Raw genomic sequence first — 15,935 nt, forward strand, 5'->3', positions numbered from 1 at the left:
GTGAAAGTGACGCTACCGGCTAGACAGCCAGTGAACCCAAAAACAAATACTCCAAACATAAGGCGTACTTTTCTTCAATTTATTGAGCTCTCAAATCGTGGTAAGTGGAATATACAAAATGAATACATTAAAAACGTTGTACAATTGTATTTTTCCATGTGTGAGTAGCTTCAACAGAATAGCACCATGAAAAGTTCGCCAAAAACAAAACACACATTTTCCTTTCAAATGCAATATACAAACTAACTAAAAGGTTACAAAGACGAATGTTAGCCTAGGCCTAGCTGGGAGAGCAACTTCGTCGAGTGTTACAGCCGCAGAGTGAGAAAACAAGCTTGATTCGCTTGAACGAAGGGGAAAAGGGGATAGCATCAAAGATCGCTAATTGCGAATGATGCTCTTGCCCTAAGCACAAATCCACGTTCGCTGGATCAAGGAGAGGTCTGGCTCCAATTGTTTTTTTGTTTGTTTGTTTAGATTAAACCTTTCCACAACAATATTTACACTTTAAACAAACTTATACATTTTTAACTAACTTATTAACTTATGAAATCTTTATGTTTTTTAACACATAGGCATGACATCATGTAGACTAGAGCTGACACAGTGGCTGAAAATGGCGAAAATTCACTCGAGCTTTTCCACCCTCAAAAAAAAGTCATGCAGTAGAATTTAAAAAAATTTTTTATTCAGAAGTGTTTTTACTTTTTTATGGAAATTATTTTGCTCTTGCTCTAATCTTGAGCAACTTGAGCTATGGCTGTGGGTATAGTCTATAAGTTATATTCATTTTAATTTTATTTAAAATATATATATATATATATATATATATATATATATATATATATATATATATATATACAGTGATACCTCGGCTCACGAACGCTTAAGCTCACAAACTTTTCGCCTCAAGAACATTAAATTCGCGAGCATATAGTCTCTGCTGGCGAACTAGTTTTCGGCGGACGAACCAAGCCACGCGGTCGGACAGCGCCACGAGAAGCTGACGCACGCTCACGGCGTCCCAGTTCGTCCCCTCCCTTTCGTTGAGTGCGGACGTGATTTGTGTTTGATAGACATTTTGGACCATATTGAGTGTACTTTTGCTATTATGGGACCGAAAAAGAGTTACATACAGTCCTTATGGAAGGTGACTCGTGTTACCAATTCGCCCTCGACTGGTAATTGGCGGTGCTTTCAGCTTCCCACCGTCGTGAGAAGTGGACCGGCGAGTCACGTTGTCTTCGGTTCGCCCGATTTCCTCTCCAGAAAGGAGGCGGCGTGCATACAAACACCCAGAGGCGTCGGATGGCTTTTTGTGGGCACTTTTATTAACAACCAAAAGCATGTGGGGGGCACAGCAGTGGAGTCTACGCTAACTGCGCACTTTGCCGGTAACACTCTCCTTCCAAACAGTAACTCCCTCCCTCCTCCTCCCACTCCTCCCACTCCCATACCATCGCAAAGGTAAATAAAACAACTTTATTATACAGTACAGTTTATTTCTTTAATTATAATACAATAGCACACTTATTATACATAAAATAAGGTATATTTTTGTGTAGTTTTAAGGCTTATTTAGTAGAAAATTATGTTTTATGGGGACCTGGGAACGGATTATTCTCATTTTAATGGTTTCTTATGGGAAATAAATGTTCGGAAGACGAACTTTTCGCCTCACGCACACTTTCTGGGAACCAATTATGTTCGTGAGCTGAGGTATCACTGTATATATATATTTTTTTTATTGATAATTTATTTTAACAATATATGCATGTTCCAATTTGCAACTATGTTCTGAAATTTTTTTAAAAATCCTGTTCAATGGAAAAAATGTTTTTTTTTTAACCCATACATCTCAAAATAACACATTTTGGAGCTATAATTGCAATACCGTGATACCGTGCAACCGCGGCATTTTTGCCCACGATTATCGTACCGTCAAAATCTCATACTGGCACATGCCTAGTCATCACCCTGGTTGATGCGCCAGAGCACGATACTGACAGACAGGGCTAAATGGCAGATTAAAAGACTCTTTTCTTGTCATCTGCGCTTTGCCAAATTATTGTATTGCCTATAGTCGAATCGACTCAAAATCTGATTTTCCTTCCAATAATCATGCTATTTAAGATTTTTTAATGTTGTCACAGGCACTTTCAGCAACAATACCGTGGTTTCACGGTATTGCAATTAGTATCTCTAAAATGTGTTATTTTGAGGTCCACAGCACTGGCCAAAAGTATTGGCACCCCTGCAAATCTGTCAGATGATGCTCAATTTCTCCCAGAAAATGATTGCAATTACAAATGCTTTGGTAGTAATGATTTCATTTATTTTGCTTGCAATGAAAAAACACAAAAGTGAATGAAAAAAAAAAAATCATTTTACACAAAACTCCAAAAATGGGCCGAACAAAAGTATTGGCACCCTCAGCCTAATACTAGGTAGCACAACCTTTAGACAAAATACAATAACTGTGAAACAACCGCTTCCGGTATCTATCAATGAGTTTCTTACAATGCTCTGCTGGAATTTTAGACCATTCTTCTTTAGCCAACTGCTCCAGGTCTCTGAAATTTGAAGGGTGCCTTCTCCAAACTGCCATTTTCAGATCTCTCCACAAGTCTTCTATGGGATTCAGGTCTGGACTCATTGCTGACCACTTTACATTTCTCCAGTGCTTTCTCTCAAACCATTTTCTATTCCTTTTGGGTCATTGTCCTGCTGGAAGACTCATGACATCTGAGGGACACCCAGCTTTCTCACACTGGGCCCTACATTATGCTGCAAAATTTGTTGGTAGTCTTTAGACTTCATTATACCCTGCACACTGTCAAGCAGTCCGGTGCCAGAGGCAGCAAAGCAACCCCAAAACATTAGGGAACATCCGCCATGTTTGACTGTGGGGACACTGTTGTACCCTCAGACTGCAAGACAGCTTGAACTTGTTTGGATGTTAGTCGAGGTTCTTTATCCAACATACGCACAATCTTTCGTTGAAATCTCTAGTCAATTTTTCTTTTCCGCTTTACACTTATTGATGACACTGCACAAGGTAGACACAGGAACATTCGGGTCATTGGATATAGACTTGTAGCCTTGAGTTGGCCCATGCTCCCTCAAAATTTTGCTTCTCAAGTCCTCAGACAGTTGTTTGGTCTTCTTTCTTTTCTCCATGCTCAATGTGGTACACACAAGAACACAGGACAGAGGTTGAGTCAACTTTAATCCATTTTAACTGGCTGCAAGTGTGATTTAGTTATTGGCACCACCTGTTATGTGCCACAGATTACACAATAATAATAATAATTACACAAATTAGTGAAGCATCACATGATTTTTCAAAGGGTGCCAATTAGGGCTGCAGCTATCGAATATTTTAGTATTCAATTAATCGATAGACTAGTTTGTTTGAATAATCGAGTAATCAGATAAGGAACATGAAAAATTACAATACCTGAGCTGAGCCTCAAACGGTATATATATATATATTTTTTTTAAATGAGGTTCTATGTACAACAAAAGAACAATTGGCTAACTTACATAGAAAAAGTCCGCTAGCTTAAATGCTATAAAATGCTAAAACTTTTTTTTTTTTTTTTACAATACTCATAACAAATGGTTCAGACACATATTCCCACAAAAAACGGCTAAATATACCTATGAACTAAATTATGAATGCATTGAAAAACATTAGCTCAAACAAAAACTTTGCTTACATTGGTCTTAACAGGAAGCAGTTGGATTCAGCTAAGTGAAAAGAGGCAGACCAGAGGGCAGTGTATCCTCCCTAATCAATAAAACTAAATGCAAACACTTTCAAAATAAACCATTACAACGCCACTTTATTTAACGAATACTCGAAGCAACAAAATTTAATTCGAATATTTTTTTCTAATCAAATACTCGAGTTAATCGATTAATCGTTGCAGCACTAGTGCCAATACTTTTGTCAGGCCCATTTTTGGGAGTTTTGTGTAAAATTATAATGAATTTTATTTTTCATTGCAAGCACCGTATATGGGTTAAAAGAAAATTCCATTGAGCAGGATCTTTTTATTTTGCAAATTGGAACATCAACATGAATATAATGTTAAAATAAAATAACTGAAATATTTTAAATAAAATTGAAATAAATAGAACTTTGCGACTAAACCCACAGCCATAGCTCAAGTTGCTCAACATTCGAACGAGAACAAAAAAAAAAGAACTGGACTTGAACAAATATATGATCAAATTGATTTTATGTAAAGCACATACCACTACTACTGTTAATTAGTTGAATATTAACGGAGAGCGAGCGCAAGAAACAGAGCACGTGTGTATGACTCGTATCATTATTTACACATTAAACACACACACACACACCCTCTCTCAACACAGAAAGTCACCAGAGAGAAAAAACACCACAGGCTCTGTTATGAAAATGTTATTTTGAACAGATGTTTACAACGGCGGAAGACTACAAAATTAGGCTAATTGTAGAGGAAACTACTTAGCCGTCTCGGCATGCTAACTAGCTACGTTATCTGCCTCGTTAACAAGCTTACGTTAAAGTGTTTGTTTTATCTTCGCTAGACACACTAAACATGCTGGAATGAACTCGTAGGTGGTGCGAAACGTTTATGACAGCATTTACTTACCTTAAATTTTGTGTAAAGTGAGAGGTGATGGTGAAATCATGTTGGAGCTCCTGCTGTCCTTCCTCTTCTAAGCCGAGGCCGTCTGTCTGAATGACATTTTAGTGTTTAAAAAACATAAGCAAGAATTGGACCGATCCTGTTTGCTACAAAAAAAACAGAACATTGGCGTAGAGAAAAGCCTAATCCCATCTTGTTCAGTGTCCCAACAGCGGGAATTAGTCCGTTACATTCCATCATTGCGTAAGACTGATGCAGGTATTAGACGGTCTCCATTTGTCTCAAAAAATTCGCGTCAGCTTATGAATGATTTTGTTGCTTTTTAATTAAAAATCGGGGAAAAATACGTTTTGAACGTACGACACGATTTTCTCGTCTCTAACGCTTGTTGTCAGCGTGTAAATACAATCAAATAACAAATAAAGCCTGATACTGATAGCATTGTCAGAAGCAAACACAGCTGCCAACACAAATACCTTGCTGATCAATGCTAACAATGCAAACCTGCTAACGACCGGTACGTCGATGACACGCTTTTTTGTTTTCATGTTGCACGCTAACCATTGACGTGTGGGGTCTTGATTACATTCAGTTGTTCTATTGTACTAGACGATAGTATACTTTATTTGGTCGGCGTTTCTTTGACTTGACAAATTAGCATAGTTATTAGCAATCTATGTACGTGCAATTGAAATGATGAAATCTTTGATAAGATATGAGATCCGCTGGCACAGTGTTGCCAGGCAGGGGATCGCGTGCTTTCTCATTAAAATTCTGCTGCGAAAAGATAGAGAAGAGATTCCTTTGAACGTCCTCAAAGACTTCTTGACGCCACTTGAAGCATCTCGTATGTGTTGCCGTGGTAACCAGGGTGAGGCGGGGGGCGGGATGATAGTTTGGCGCGGCAATTGCATTGAAGATCATTACTAAAACTCCGCTGTCTACAGTGGCGCCTCCAGAAATTTTTCATAGGGGTGGCCGGATGGGGCCACTTCAAATCTTGGGGTGGCCAAAACTAAAAGCCATAATTCCAGGTTTTCATTATATTATTGCAGTAAAAAGGTCAGGGGAAAACTATCAGAAAGACTTAAGGACATGGCTACTGATATACTTTGGTGTCTTGTGTAATATTTGATGTTACTAATGATTAATAACTGTCCAGTCAACATTTTGAGTTCCACAACAATTCAGTTTTATTGTGTTATGTATATGGCGGAAAACACAGACAAGGCCGAAAAAGCAGTTTCTGCTCTTGCACTACTCTTTAAAAGAAACTACTGTATTTTAAGGCAAAACAACTGTTGTGTTTAATAGAACAATATGTCTATATGCTGCCATAGCAGATTCATGGCACATGAAGCCCCCGAACTATTTTTAATTTGTCCGTCTTACCCTGAAAACCCCCGTTTACAGACGTCGCGCAACCGCTTTTGTTTCAACCCGGCCATAAATTGAAGGTAATTAATTATATTCATCATTCAAAATCTCTCATTTTTAGCTTAGAACCATTCATGGATGTCTCATATTTCGTGTAAAAAAAAAAAAAAAAAAACACTTAAAAAAATTATTCACTCACATATTTTAAACTTTTAAACAAATTATGTCACAATGAAAAAAATGCTGTCTGTAAAAAAGTCACGGATATCTACCTCATAGCTATCGCTTAATTGTATTTTTTTGTCAGTTACATTTTCTCTGATATGTTAGATGATAAATAATTAATCCGAAAAAAAAAAAAAAAAACATTTTAAAGGGTAAATATATCGAAAAGAAAATCTCGACCATTCCTTAATGTCTGCGATTTCTGCATCGCGACCCTTGTTATATTACCATGTTTTACCCATAAAATCCCAAAACAATCCAGCTGTGGCCATTCACAGCTGTATTTTGACACTCAGTGATACATGCTACGTGGAGTATTTGGATCGAAACAAAGTAAACACGCGATAGTATCTCGTTAAAGTCATGGCGTCTGTAATACTGTTCTCGCGTGCTCTCGCCTCCAGATAGGGTTTTGCTGTTTAAAAAAAAATATATATATATTTTTTAAATGTCCTCCTGCTCAAAATTTTTCTTCCCCCAGAAAATTGAGATTTTAAGCTTTCCAATGATGTGTCACACGTGCATATGGGACAATTTTGAAAGTTGGCTAAATTGGGGGTCTCAGAGCGGAACTTACAGTCACCTGAGTGTTTTCCGCCATATATTAGGCATAAGGTGTAAATTTAACTAAGGCTGTCAAACAATTAAAATTTTTAATCGAGTTAATCACAGCTTAAAAATTAATTAATCGTAATTAATCGCAATTCAAACCATCTCTAAAATATGCCATATTTTTCTGTAAATTATTGTTGAAATGGAAACATAAGACGGGGAGATACATTCAACATGCTGTACATAAGTACTGTATTTTTTTATTATAACAACAAATCCACAAGATGGCATTAACATTATAAACATTCTTCCTGTGAAAGGGATCCACGGATAGAAAGACTTGTAATTTTTAAAGGATAAATGTGAGTTTGTATATATACAATGCTTCATCAGGAATTAGATCGTTTCTGAAAATCACAACAAAGTAGCGCTGCAGGTATTAGACTCATCCAAAATGTCAAAACTCAATGCAGAAGCAATTGCAGTCATATTAAATTGTGAAAACTCCACTCTATCAGGAATTAGACAGTTACTGATAATTACACTGCAAGAATTAGCCTCATCCAAAATGTAAATCTTCAATGAAAAATAAATTACAGTCATAATGAATTGTAAATCCACTCCATCACTCCATCAGGAATTAGACTTTCCTGAAAATTACAACAAAGTACCACTGCAGGAATTAGACTCATCCAAAATGTCAAAACTCCATGCAGAATACATTACAGTCATATTAAATGGTAAAAATTCCCCTCTGTCAGGATTTGGACTGTTCCTAAAAATTACACCAAATTAAAATTGCAGGAATTAGACTCATCCAAAATGTCAAAACTCAATGCAGAAGCAATTACAGTCATATGAAAACTTACACTGTAATTTCTGGATTTGTTTTTTTAGGGCTGTCAAACGATTACAATTTTGAATCGAGTTAATTACAGCTTAAAAATTAATTCATCGTAATTAATCGCAATTAATCGCAATTCAAACCATCTCTAAAATATGCCATATTTTTCGGTAAATTATTGTTGGAATGGAAAGATAAGACACACGACGGATTTACGTACAACATACTGTACATAAGTACTGTATTTGTTTATTGTAACAATAAATCCACAAATGGCATTATTAACATTCTCTCTGTTAAAGTGATCCACGGATAGAAAGACTTGTGGTTCTTAAACGATAAATGTTATACTTACAAGTTATAGTAATTTTATATTAAAACCCCTATTCATGTTTTCGTTTTAATAAAATTTGTAAAATTTTCAATCAAAAGTAGAATTAATATAATAATAATAAGAATAAAAATAACAATAATAAAAATAGAGTGACCAAAGTCTAAGTTTTACGTGTATTTTGCATAGCTATTTTGATATGGAATGCCAGTTCATTTTGCATTGTTGTTTAACTGTGTGTCAGAATAGGGCCTCATTACTATAGACTGAAGTGCTTTTCTTTTTGTGAACATTATTTTTTTTTTGGAGAGATAGGAATATTATGTTTGTTGTGCTTTCACTAAACAATACTTATGTTTGTTGTGAAGGAGTTGCCGAAGCTTATGCCAATAAACGGCACGGTCCAAAGAACGCCTGTGTCCACTGGCCTTTACTGTATAACATATATCTGTACATATCTTACCCAAAATACAACAAGAGACACATAATTGCCACTAAATGAAAGAAAACTTACCGAAATATGTGTGGAGCACAAATAGCAATTTGCATTACATTGTGAATACAGCATAAACGTCTCACAACTACTAATTCTCCCACGTTTAGAAGAAATAACATGGGTATGGAACGGCGCTGCCCCCAAGCGGCCGGTGGCATTCTCTTCACTCTTAATGTCCATAAACGGCCTCAGTGTAATCTGTTTGAGGCAATATGCGAGCAGGTCATTCAGTGTATGCGTTAATTGCGTCAAATATGTTAACGTGATTCATTTAAAAAATTAATTAACGCCCGTTAACGCAATAATTTTGACAGCCCTAGTTTTTTTTTCTTTAGATTGTCTCTCACAGTGGACAAGCATTTACCATGAAAATTTCAAACCCGCCCACCACTTCTAAGTGGGAAAACTGGCAAAATCGCAGGGTGTTCAAATACTTATCTAATTCACTGTATTTCATTCTGTCCCAATTGGTCCTCCGTAAAGAACTGGGCTGTGGGCCATTGTTTGGACACCCCTGCATTAATCTGTTGCATTTGTGAGCCCGAATGACAACATTGTGTTGTCAGCTCACAAACATAGGCAAGCATTGTGTGGGATGGGGACCAGTACGGCCTGCGCGGAGACCATTTCCTCCAAGTGATAATATGCCAACATTACTGCGTGGTCAATGCAAAAACAGTTCATTTTTAACTCATTTGCTCCCAAAAACGTATAAATACCTTCTATTTTTAATTGTTTCAGTGTCCCAAAGATGTATTTATACGTCTTTTACATTTTTTTTCATAAGAAACATCTCTGGGTTCTGATTCAACTGAGCTCCAAAGCACAAAGCTGAAAATCCATTTTAAAGCAATAAAACTGGCCACTGGAGGGCAGTAGCGCATTTGGTAAGACCCGCAACTAGGGTTGTTCCGATCATGTTTTTTTGCTCCCGATTGTTTTAGTTTGAGTATCTGCCGATCCTGATATTTCCCGATCCGATTGCTTTTTTTTGCTCCCGACTCAATTCCAATCATTCCTGATAATTTTTCCCGATCATATACATTTTGGCAATGCATTAAGGAAAAAATGAATAAAACTCGGACGAATATATACATTCAACATACAGTACATAAGTACTGCGTTTGTTTATTATGACAATAAATCCTCAAGATGGCATTTACATTATTAACATTCTTTCTGTGAGAGGGATCCACGGATAGAAAGACTTGTAATTCTTAAAGGACAAATGTGACTTTGTATATTGTGACTAAATATTGCCATCTAGTGTATTTGTTGAGCTTTCAGCAAATGATACTGTAGCCATGCCCAAATGCATGATGGGAAGTGGAACCATGACTGTGCGTAGTGCTACCAATTGATATATCTTCTCTGCGTTGGGAAATAATATACGGTGTTAAGAAAAAGATTAATTACTACCTTGCTTCCCCACATTGCTTCCCACGGTATTTCTAATCGTATGGAAAGGGATTGTAAGGCTTTAGCCAATTAAAGAATGGCTCCAAAGGCTTCCAAAATTCACTCTATTCATTTACGCTGCCTTTTAGCTCTCTATATAGGTAAAGCGGCGCCATTACAAATTGAGCACGACAACGCGTGAGTGGGTCGTGCAGCGCATGCATTAATTGCGTTAAATATTTTAACGTGATACATTTTTTAAAAAATTAATTACCGCCATTATCAGGATAAATTTGATAACCCTACCTTAAGCCAAAACTAAAGACTCTGGATGAGTGTAACATATTATGTCTGTAACGTTAAATACAATTAGAAAACAATTTAATTAAAAAATATATATATAAAAAAGGCATGTCCAATATTTTTTTGCCGATTCCGATACTTTGAAAATGACGTGATCGGACATCTCTACCCGCAACCCGATTCAATGGCAACGAACGGCACGTTCGGAGCGCCGGCGGAAGGATGCCAGGCGGCGGACGACTGAGCAGAACAACCGAGAGGACGCTCGGGATGCCAGGTGCTGGACGACCGAGCAGAACGACTGGGACCACCAGTGCAGCGGACGATGTTGTTGAGTTCGTGCTGCTCGCCGAGCAGACCCCGCAGAGACTCAAAAAAATCCATCTTTATGAGACAGGCGGCGATGAGGGAAAAATTTACCCGGCTGTCGCGGCCACAACAGCGTCATCTCAGTTAGTTATGTGTAAATAAATTGTTACTTTGCTATCAAAAGCTCTATTTGTCTTGTTGTTTATGTTATTTTGTGAAAGGAAAACATTATTCAGGTGTTTGGGATGTAACTAAAGCAAAAAATAGCTGTGTTAAAGTCAAATTTCTGTTTGAAATGTATGCTTTCACAAAAAGCTCAATTTCTCTGTTTTTTCATAAGAAATTGGAAAATTGCTCAAACTGAGCTATTTTCTAATGCTGATGTATGAATGCTGAATGGAAAAAGATATGAACTAACTTTTTTTCCTGCTGAAAGAAGAGAGTCTAATCTTTCTTTTGGTTGGTTCCATGTTTATGTAGCAATAGAACAGAATTTTCTGTGGGCCTTGCAAAATAAGTCAAAATCCCGTAAAACGTCCGAGAGGGAAGGGGGTTGCACCGGTGAAAATGGCTAGGAGTAAATGAGTTAAATGAATTGTGATTCTAGATTAGAAGTTAAATGCATGTGATTTTCACCACTGTTCCATTGACATGTCTGTTAGGGAAGCTCAAATTTGAACTCCAAGACAAGTGTTACTTCGATAGCTCAATTAGAGAAATGAATCAGACCCCAACCATGGATTGCTTTGCTTCGAAGGCTTTATGAACAAGAGCTCTCGGGTACAAAATGATGTGATTCAGCTAGGAGCTGTGATCACCCAGAAGTACAAAGAAGTACAATAGAGGCTGGACATTTATACTGTTGAAAGGGCGGTGCCGAAGCCCACCGTGAAACAAAATTTACTAAGAAACGAAACTCATCATCTCACAAACCTGGGTATTTTTCCATACAAAAACATTTCAAGTTACAGAAAAACATCCTCTATTAGGGGAAAACCACCTCATGTTATGACCTTGAACACCGGCTCTGGCTAGAACAATGACAAGCTCAGCCTGTTAAGCCACAGTCATTCAGGGCATATTGGAAAACACAGGAACATAACAGTCTATATTTGGGCATATTGTGATACAGTCTACAATAGTCAAGGCTATGCGGAGGCACACTCAAACAGATTAATATAACAATGATGCTCTATGCTACAATGTTCTCATGCAAGCATAACAAACATAATGTATAATGGTTGTGTTTTAAGGATGAATAAAATTCTCTCACAATGTCACGTTTGTCTTCTCACACCCAGCGTTTGTCGTTTGTGCGCTCAGACGCCCGAGTTCCGCCATGGGAGGCAAACTGAGCAAGAAGAAGAAGGGCTACAACGTCAACGACGACAAGGCCAAAGAGCAGGACGCCAAGGCGGCCGAAGGGACGGCGCCTGACGACGACCAGGCCACCAAGGACGGCAAAGACGGCCCCGCCGCCGTCCCCGCCGAGTCTAACGACGTGGCGCCCGCCGGCGCCAAAGAGCCGGAAAAGGAGGCCGACGCCGAGCCCAAGACGGACGGCGAGGCCAAGGAGACCCCGGCGGCCGCCGCCCCCCCCAAGGAGGCCCCCGCCGTCAAAGATGAGGCCGATGCCAAAAAGACTGAGGCCCCCAAAGCTGAGGCGGAGCCCCCCAAACCGACGGCGGCCCCCGAGGCCCCACCTAAAGACGCCAGCGAGGCCCCAAATAAGGATCAAAGCAAAGATCAAAGCGTCGTTGCTCAAGAATGATTGGTGGACGCCCACGGGAAAGCCACGCCCACTTTGGACAATAACAACAAGAATCAAGAACCACAAACCCACTGGAGCGACCTCCATTCTTGCCCCGCCCACACACTATACAAAATTATGATCCCAATGAAAATTATTGCAATGATGTCTGTCCTTCTTGATCACATGATCCCCTAGGCCACACCCCCTCGCACTAACTGACTTCCAAAAATCCCGAAAGACTCAAAAGATTTCCTAAAGTAGATTTTGTACAAAAAAAAAAAAAAGTAACATTTCTACGCTAGTTTGGAAAACCGAAGCTTTAATACGCAACTCTGATCTTCTTACAATCTGATTCTGGTCTGATTCTAATCTGGTTGTGCTCTAGTTTCATCTGACTATGCTCTGATTCTAGTTTGCAATCAGACCGGTTCTGGTCTGGGACTAGTATGGTAATCTTCTGGTTCCAGGCTAGTTCTGGTCCTGTTCCGATCTGGGCACTAGTCTGCTTTGGTTCCAATTTGGTAGCAGTCTGTTTCCAGCCTATTTCTGTTCTGGTCTTAGATTAATTCTGACCTAGCAATGGTGTAAATTGCTTCTAATTTGGGGATTAGTCCGTTTCTAACCTAGTTCCAGTCTGGTTCTAAATTGTTTCTGATCTGGTTCTAATTGGGGGTCTGATTTGGTGCAACTGTTGTTTGGCTCGAATCTGGTCAGCATGAGACTAATCTGATTCTGACTTCTGATCTTTTTCCCATCTGATTTTGGTCTGGTTATAGTGTATGATGAGTCCGATACCCGTTTGGTTCTAATTTGGCTTTAGACTGGTCCTAGTATGATCCAAAATTAAGATAGTCTAGGACTTGTCAAATTTTAAATCGGTTGTGCCCAGGCTCTAGTCTGGTGCTGCTCTAGGTCTAGAATGAAACTAGTCTAGTTTTTGAAATGGTTTTAGTCCAATTTGAGTTTGGTTCAAATTGGTCCATTCCTAGGACTGGTACAGTTTCAACATTTGTTCTGATTTGGGTCCAGCATGGTTCTGGTGTAATTTGAGTCTTGTTATAATCTGGTTCTGGTCTGGATTTGTGGTTCTAAATATATTCTGATCTGGCACTGGTTGATTTCCAATCTTTTTTTGATCCTGGACTGGTTATAGCCTATTATGAGTCCAGTACCTGCTTGGTTCTAATTTGGCTTTCGACTGGTCCTAGTCTGGGACTAGTGTGGTTCTAAATTGAGGTAGCCCAGGACTTGTCAAATTTTAAATTGGTTGTGATCAGGTTCTAGTCTGGTGCAGGCCTAGGTCTAGTATGAAACGAGTCTAGTTTTTAAAATGGTTTTGGTCCAATTTGAGCTTGGTTTCAAATTTGGCCTTTCTTTAAACAGTTGTTCTGATTTGGGTCCAGGATGGTACTGGTGTAATTGGAGTCTTGTTATAATCTGGTTCTGGTCTGGATTTGTGGTTCTAAATATATTCTGATCTGGCACTGGTTGATTTCCAATCTTTTCTGGATCCTGGACTGGTTATAGCCTATTATGAGTCCAGTACCTGTTTGATTCTAATTTGGTTTTGGACTGGTCCTAGTCTGGGACTAGGGTTGTCCTAAATTTAGGTAGTCCAGGAATTGTCAAATTTTAAATAGGTTGTGATCAGGTTCTACTCTGGTGCAGGCCTAGGTCTGGTATGATACTAGTCTAGTTTTTAAAATGGTTTTGGTCCAATTTGAGTTTGGTTTCAAATTTGGCCTTTCTTTAAACATTTGTTCTGATTTGGGTCCAGGATGGTACTGGTGTAATTGGAGTCTTGTTATAATCTGGTCCTGTTCTATATTTGTGGTTCTAAATAGATTCTGATCTGGCACTGGTTTATTTTCAATCTCAATTGGATCACATTCTTGTCTGCATGACTCTAGTAGGAAAGAAGTCTGGTTCCAAATTGGTCCCGGTCGGGTACTACTCTAGTTTGGTTGTGGTCTAGTTCTGGTCAGCAAGGTACAGGTATGGTTCTGGTCTAATTTGACTTTGGTTTTAATCTGGTTTTGGTCTGGATTTGTGGTTCTAAAGTGATTCTGATCTGGCACTGGTTTATTTTCAATCTCAATTGGATCACATTCTTGTCTGCATGAGACTAGTAGGAAAGAAGTCTGGTTCCAAATTGGTCCCGGTCTGGTAATACTCTAGTTTGGTTGTGGTCTAGTTCTGGTCGGCAGGGGGACAAGTCTGGTTCTGGTCTAATTTCAGTCTGGTTTTAATCTGGTTCTGATCTGGATTTGTGGTTCTAAAGTGATTCTGATCTGGCACTGGTTTATTTTCAATCTCAATTGGATCCTGCGTGAGACTAGTTGGAAAGAAGTCTGGTTCCAAATTGGCCCCGGTCTGGTACTACTCTAGTTTGATTGTGGTTTAGTTCTGGTCGGCAGGGTACAAGTCTGGTTCTGGTCTAATTTGAGTCTGGTTTTAATCTGGTTCTAGTCTGGATTTGTGGTTCTAAATAGATTCTGATCTGGCACTGGTTTATTTTCAATCTCAAGTGGATCCTGCGTGAGACTAGTGGGAAAGAAGTCTGGTTCCAAATTGGTCCCGGACTGGTACTACTCTGTTGTTGGTTGTGACAAGTCTGGTTCTAAATAAGTTCTGATCTGCTTCTAGTCTGGTTCTGGTCTTGTAGTCTTGTTTTGTTGCACAAAGAAGAGACTGGCGGCAGCTCGTTTCTATGACAACCGTCCTCATCTTTCACCTGGTACGACCCCCGCGCGTCAATCCAGACGTGCCGTGCGGCGCCATGTTCTAAACTCCCTCCTTCGCTCTCGGCGGGGAAGCCGGCGTGTGTTTCGCGGTCGCTCCGGTTTCCCCAAAACAGGAAAACAAGAAGACCACCAACAAGAATGAGAGATTGACGTTTCAAAATTGTGTGTTTACTTGTCGAAATGGTGCAACCGTCGAAATAAAAAAATTTAAAAAAAAGGAAAAATAAAAAATTACCAATTGACTTGTGGCAATGAATCCTGGTGTTTCCGTGAACCCTTCCGATCCGTTTCGGACATCGGTCGTCGTCAATGGTAGAAGTGCGTGCGTTTGTGGAGTCGCCGCCCCTCCTTGATGGCGTGAATGGCCCGCCACGCAGCTTCCTGCATCGAGACGAGGATTGGTTGCTATGGTAACGTCGGTACCCACTCTCGCCTAGCAACAGGCGCTGACGGGAAGGAAGTATGGAAAGAAAGAAGGGAGGGGGAGGACAAGATGGCATGTGGAGGAATGGAGGGAAAAGATGGGATGCCATATGTGTGCTAGCGAACACACGCGTGTCATCTTAACCCTTTCATGCATGAATTATGATTATTTTTAAACCCTTACTGAAATAACTGGCTGCTATTGACTGGGCTAAAACATGAGCGCTGTTTAAAGGGTATTATAATACAGTACTAAGGGGCTGTGAGATATCAATAGAACCGTTATGTGGCAAGATAACAAATATTAATAAAGTTAACAAAAAAAATTAGGGTTGTTCCGATCATGTTTTTTTGCTCCCGATCCGATCGTTTTAGTTTGAGTATCTGCCGATCCCGATATTTCCCGATCGGATTGCTTTTTTTTTTTTGCTCCTGTTAAATTCCAATCATTCCCGATAATTTTTCCCGATCATATACATTTTAGCAATGCATTAAGAAAAATATGAATAAAACTTGGACGAATATATACATTCAACA

At 39.2% G+C, this 15,935-nt stretch overlaps 1 protein-coding gene across 2 annotated transcripts in view; it reads left to right on the plus strand.

Moving 5' to 3' along the window:
- basp1 (brain abundant, membrane attached signal protein 1) overlaps window positions 1–15,217 on the plus strand; it is a 31,681-nt gene extending 16,464 nt beyond the window's left edge. The window contains exon 2 of one of the 2 annotated variants that reach the window (XM_057856667.1): window positions 11,780–15,217. In XM_057856667.1, the coding sequence (XP_057712650.1) occupies window positions 11,818–12,249 (432 nt within the window). In that variant the 5' untranslated portion in view covers window positions 11,780–11,817 and the 3' untranslated portion in view covers window positions 12,250–15,217. The remainder of the gene's footprint in view (window positions 1–11,779) is intronic. The other variant, XM_057856668.1, reaches the window with a different exon arrangement.
- Window positions 15,218–15,935: the final 718 nt, after the last annotated feature.

Source organism: Corythoichthys intestinalis, chromosome 14 (genome assembly GCF_030265065.1).
Source record: "Corythoichthys intestinalis isolate RoL2023-P3 chromosome 14, ASM3026506v1, whole genome shotgun sequence".
Taxonomy (NCBI): domain Eukaryota; kingdom Metazoa; phylum Chordata; class Actinopteri; order Syngnathiformes; family Syngnathidae; genus Corythoichthys; species Corythoichthys intestinalis.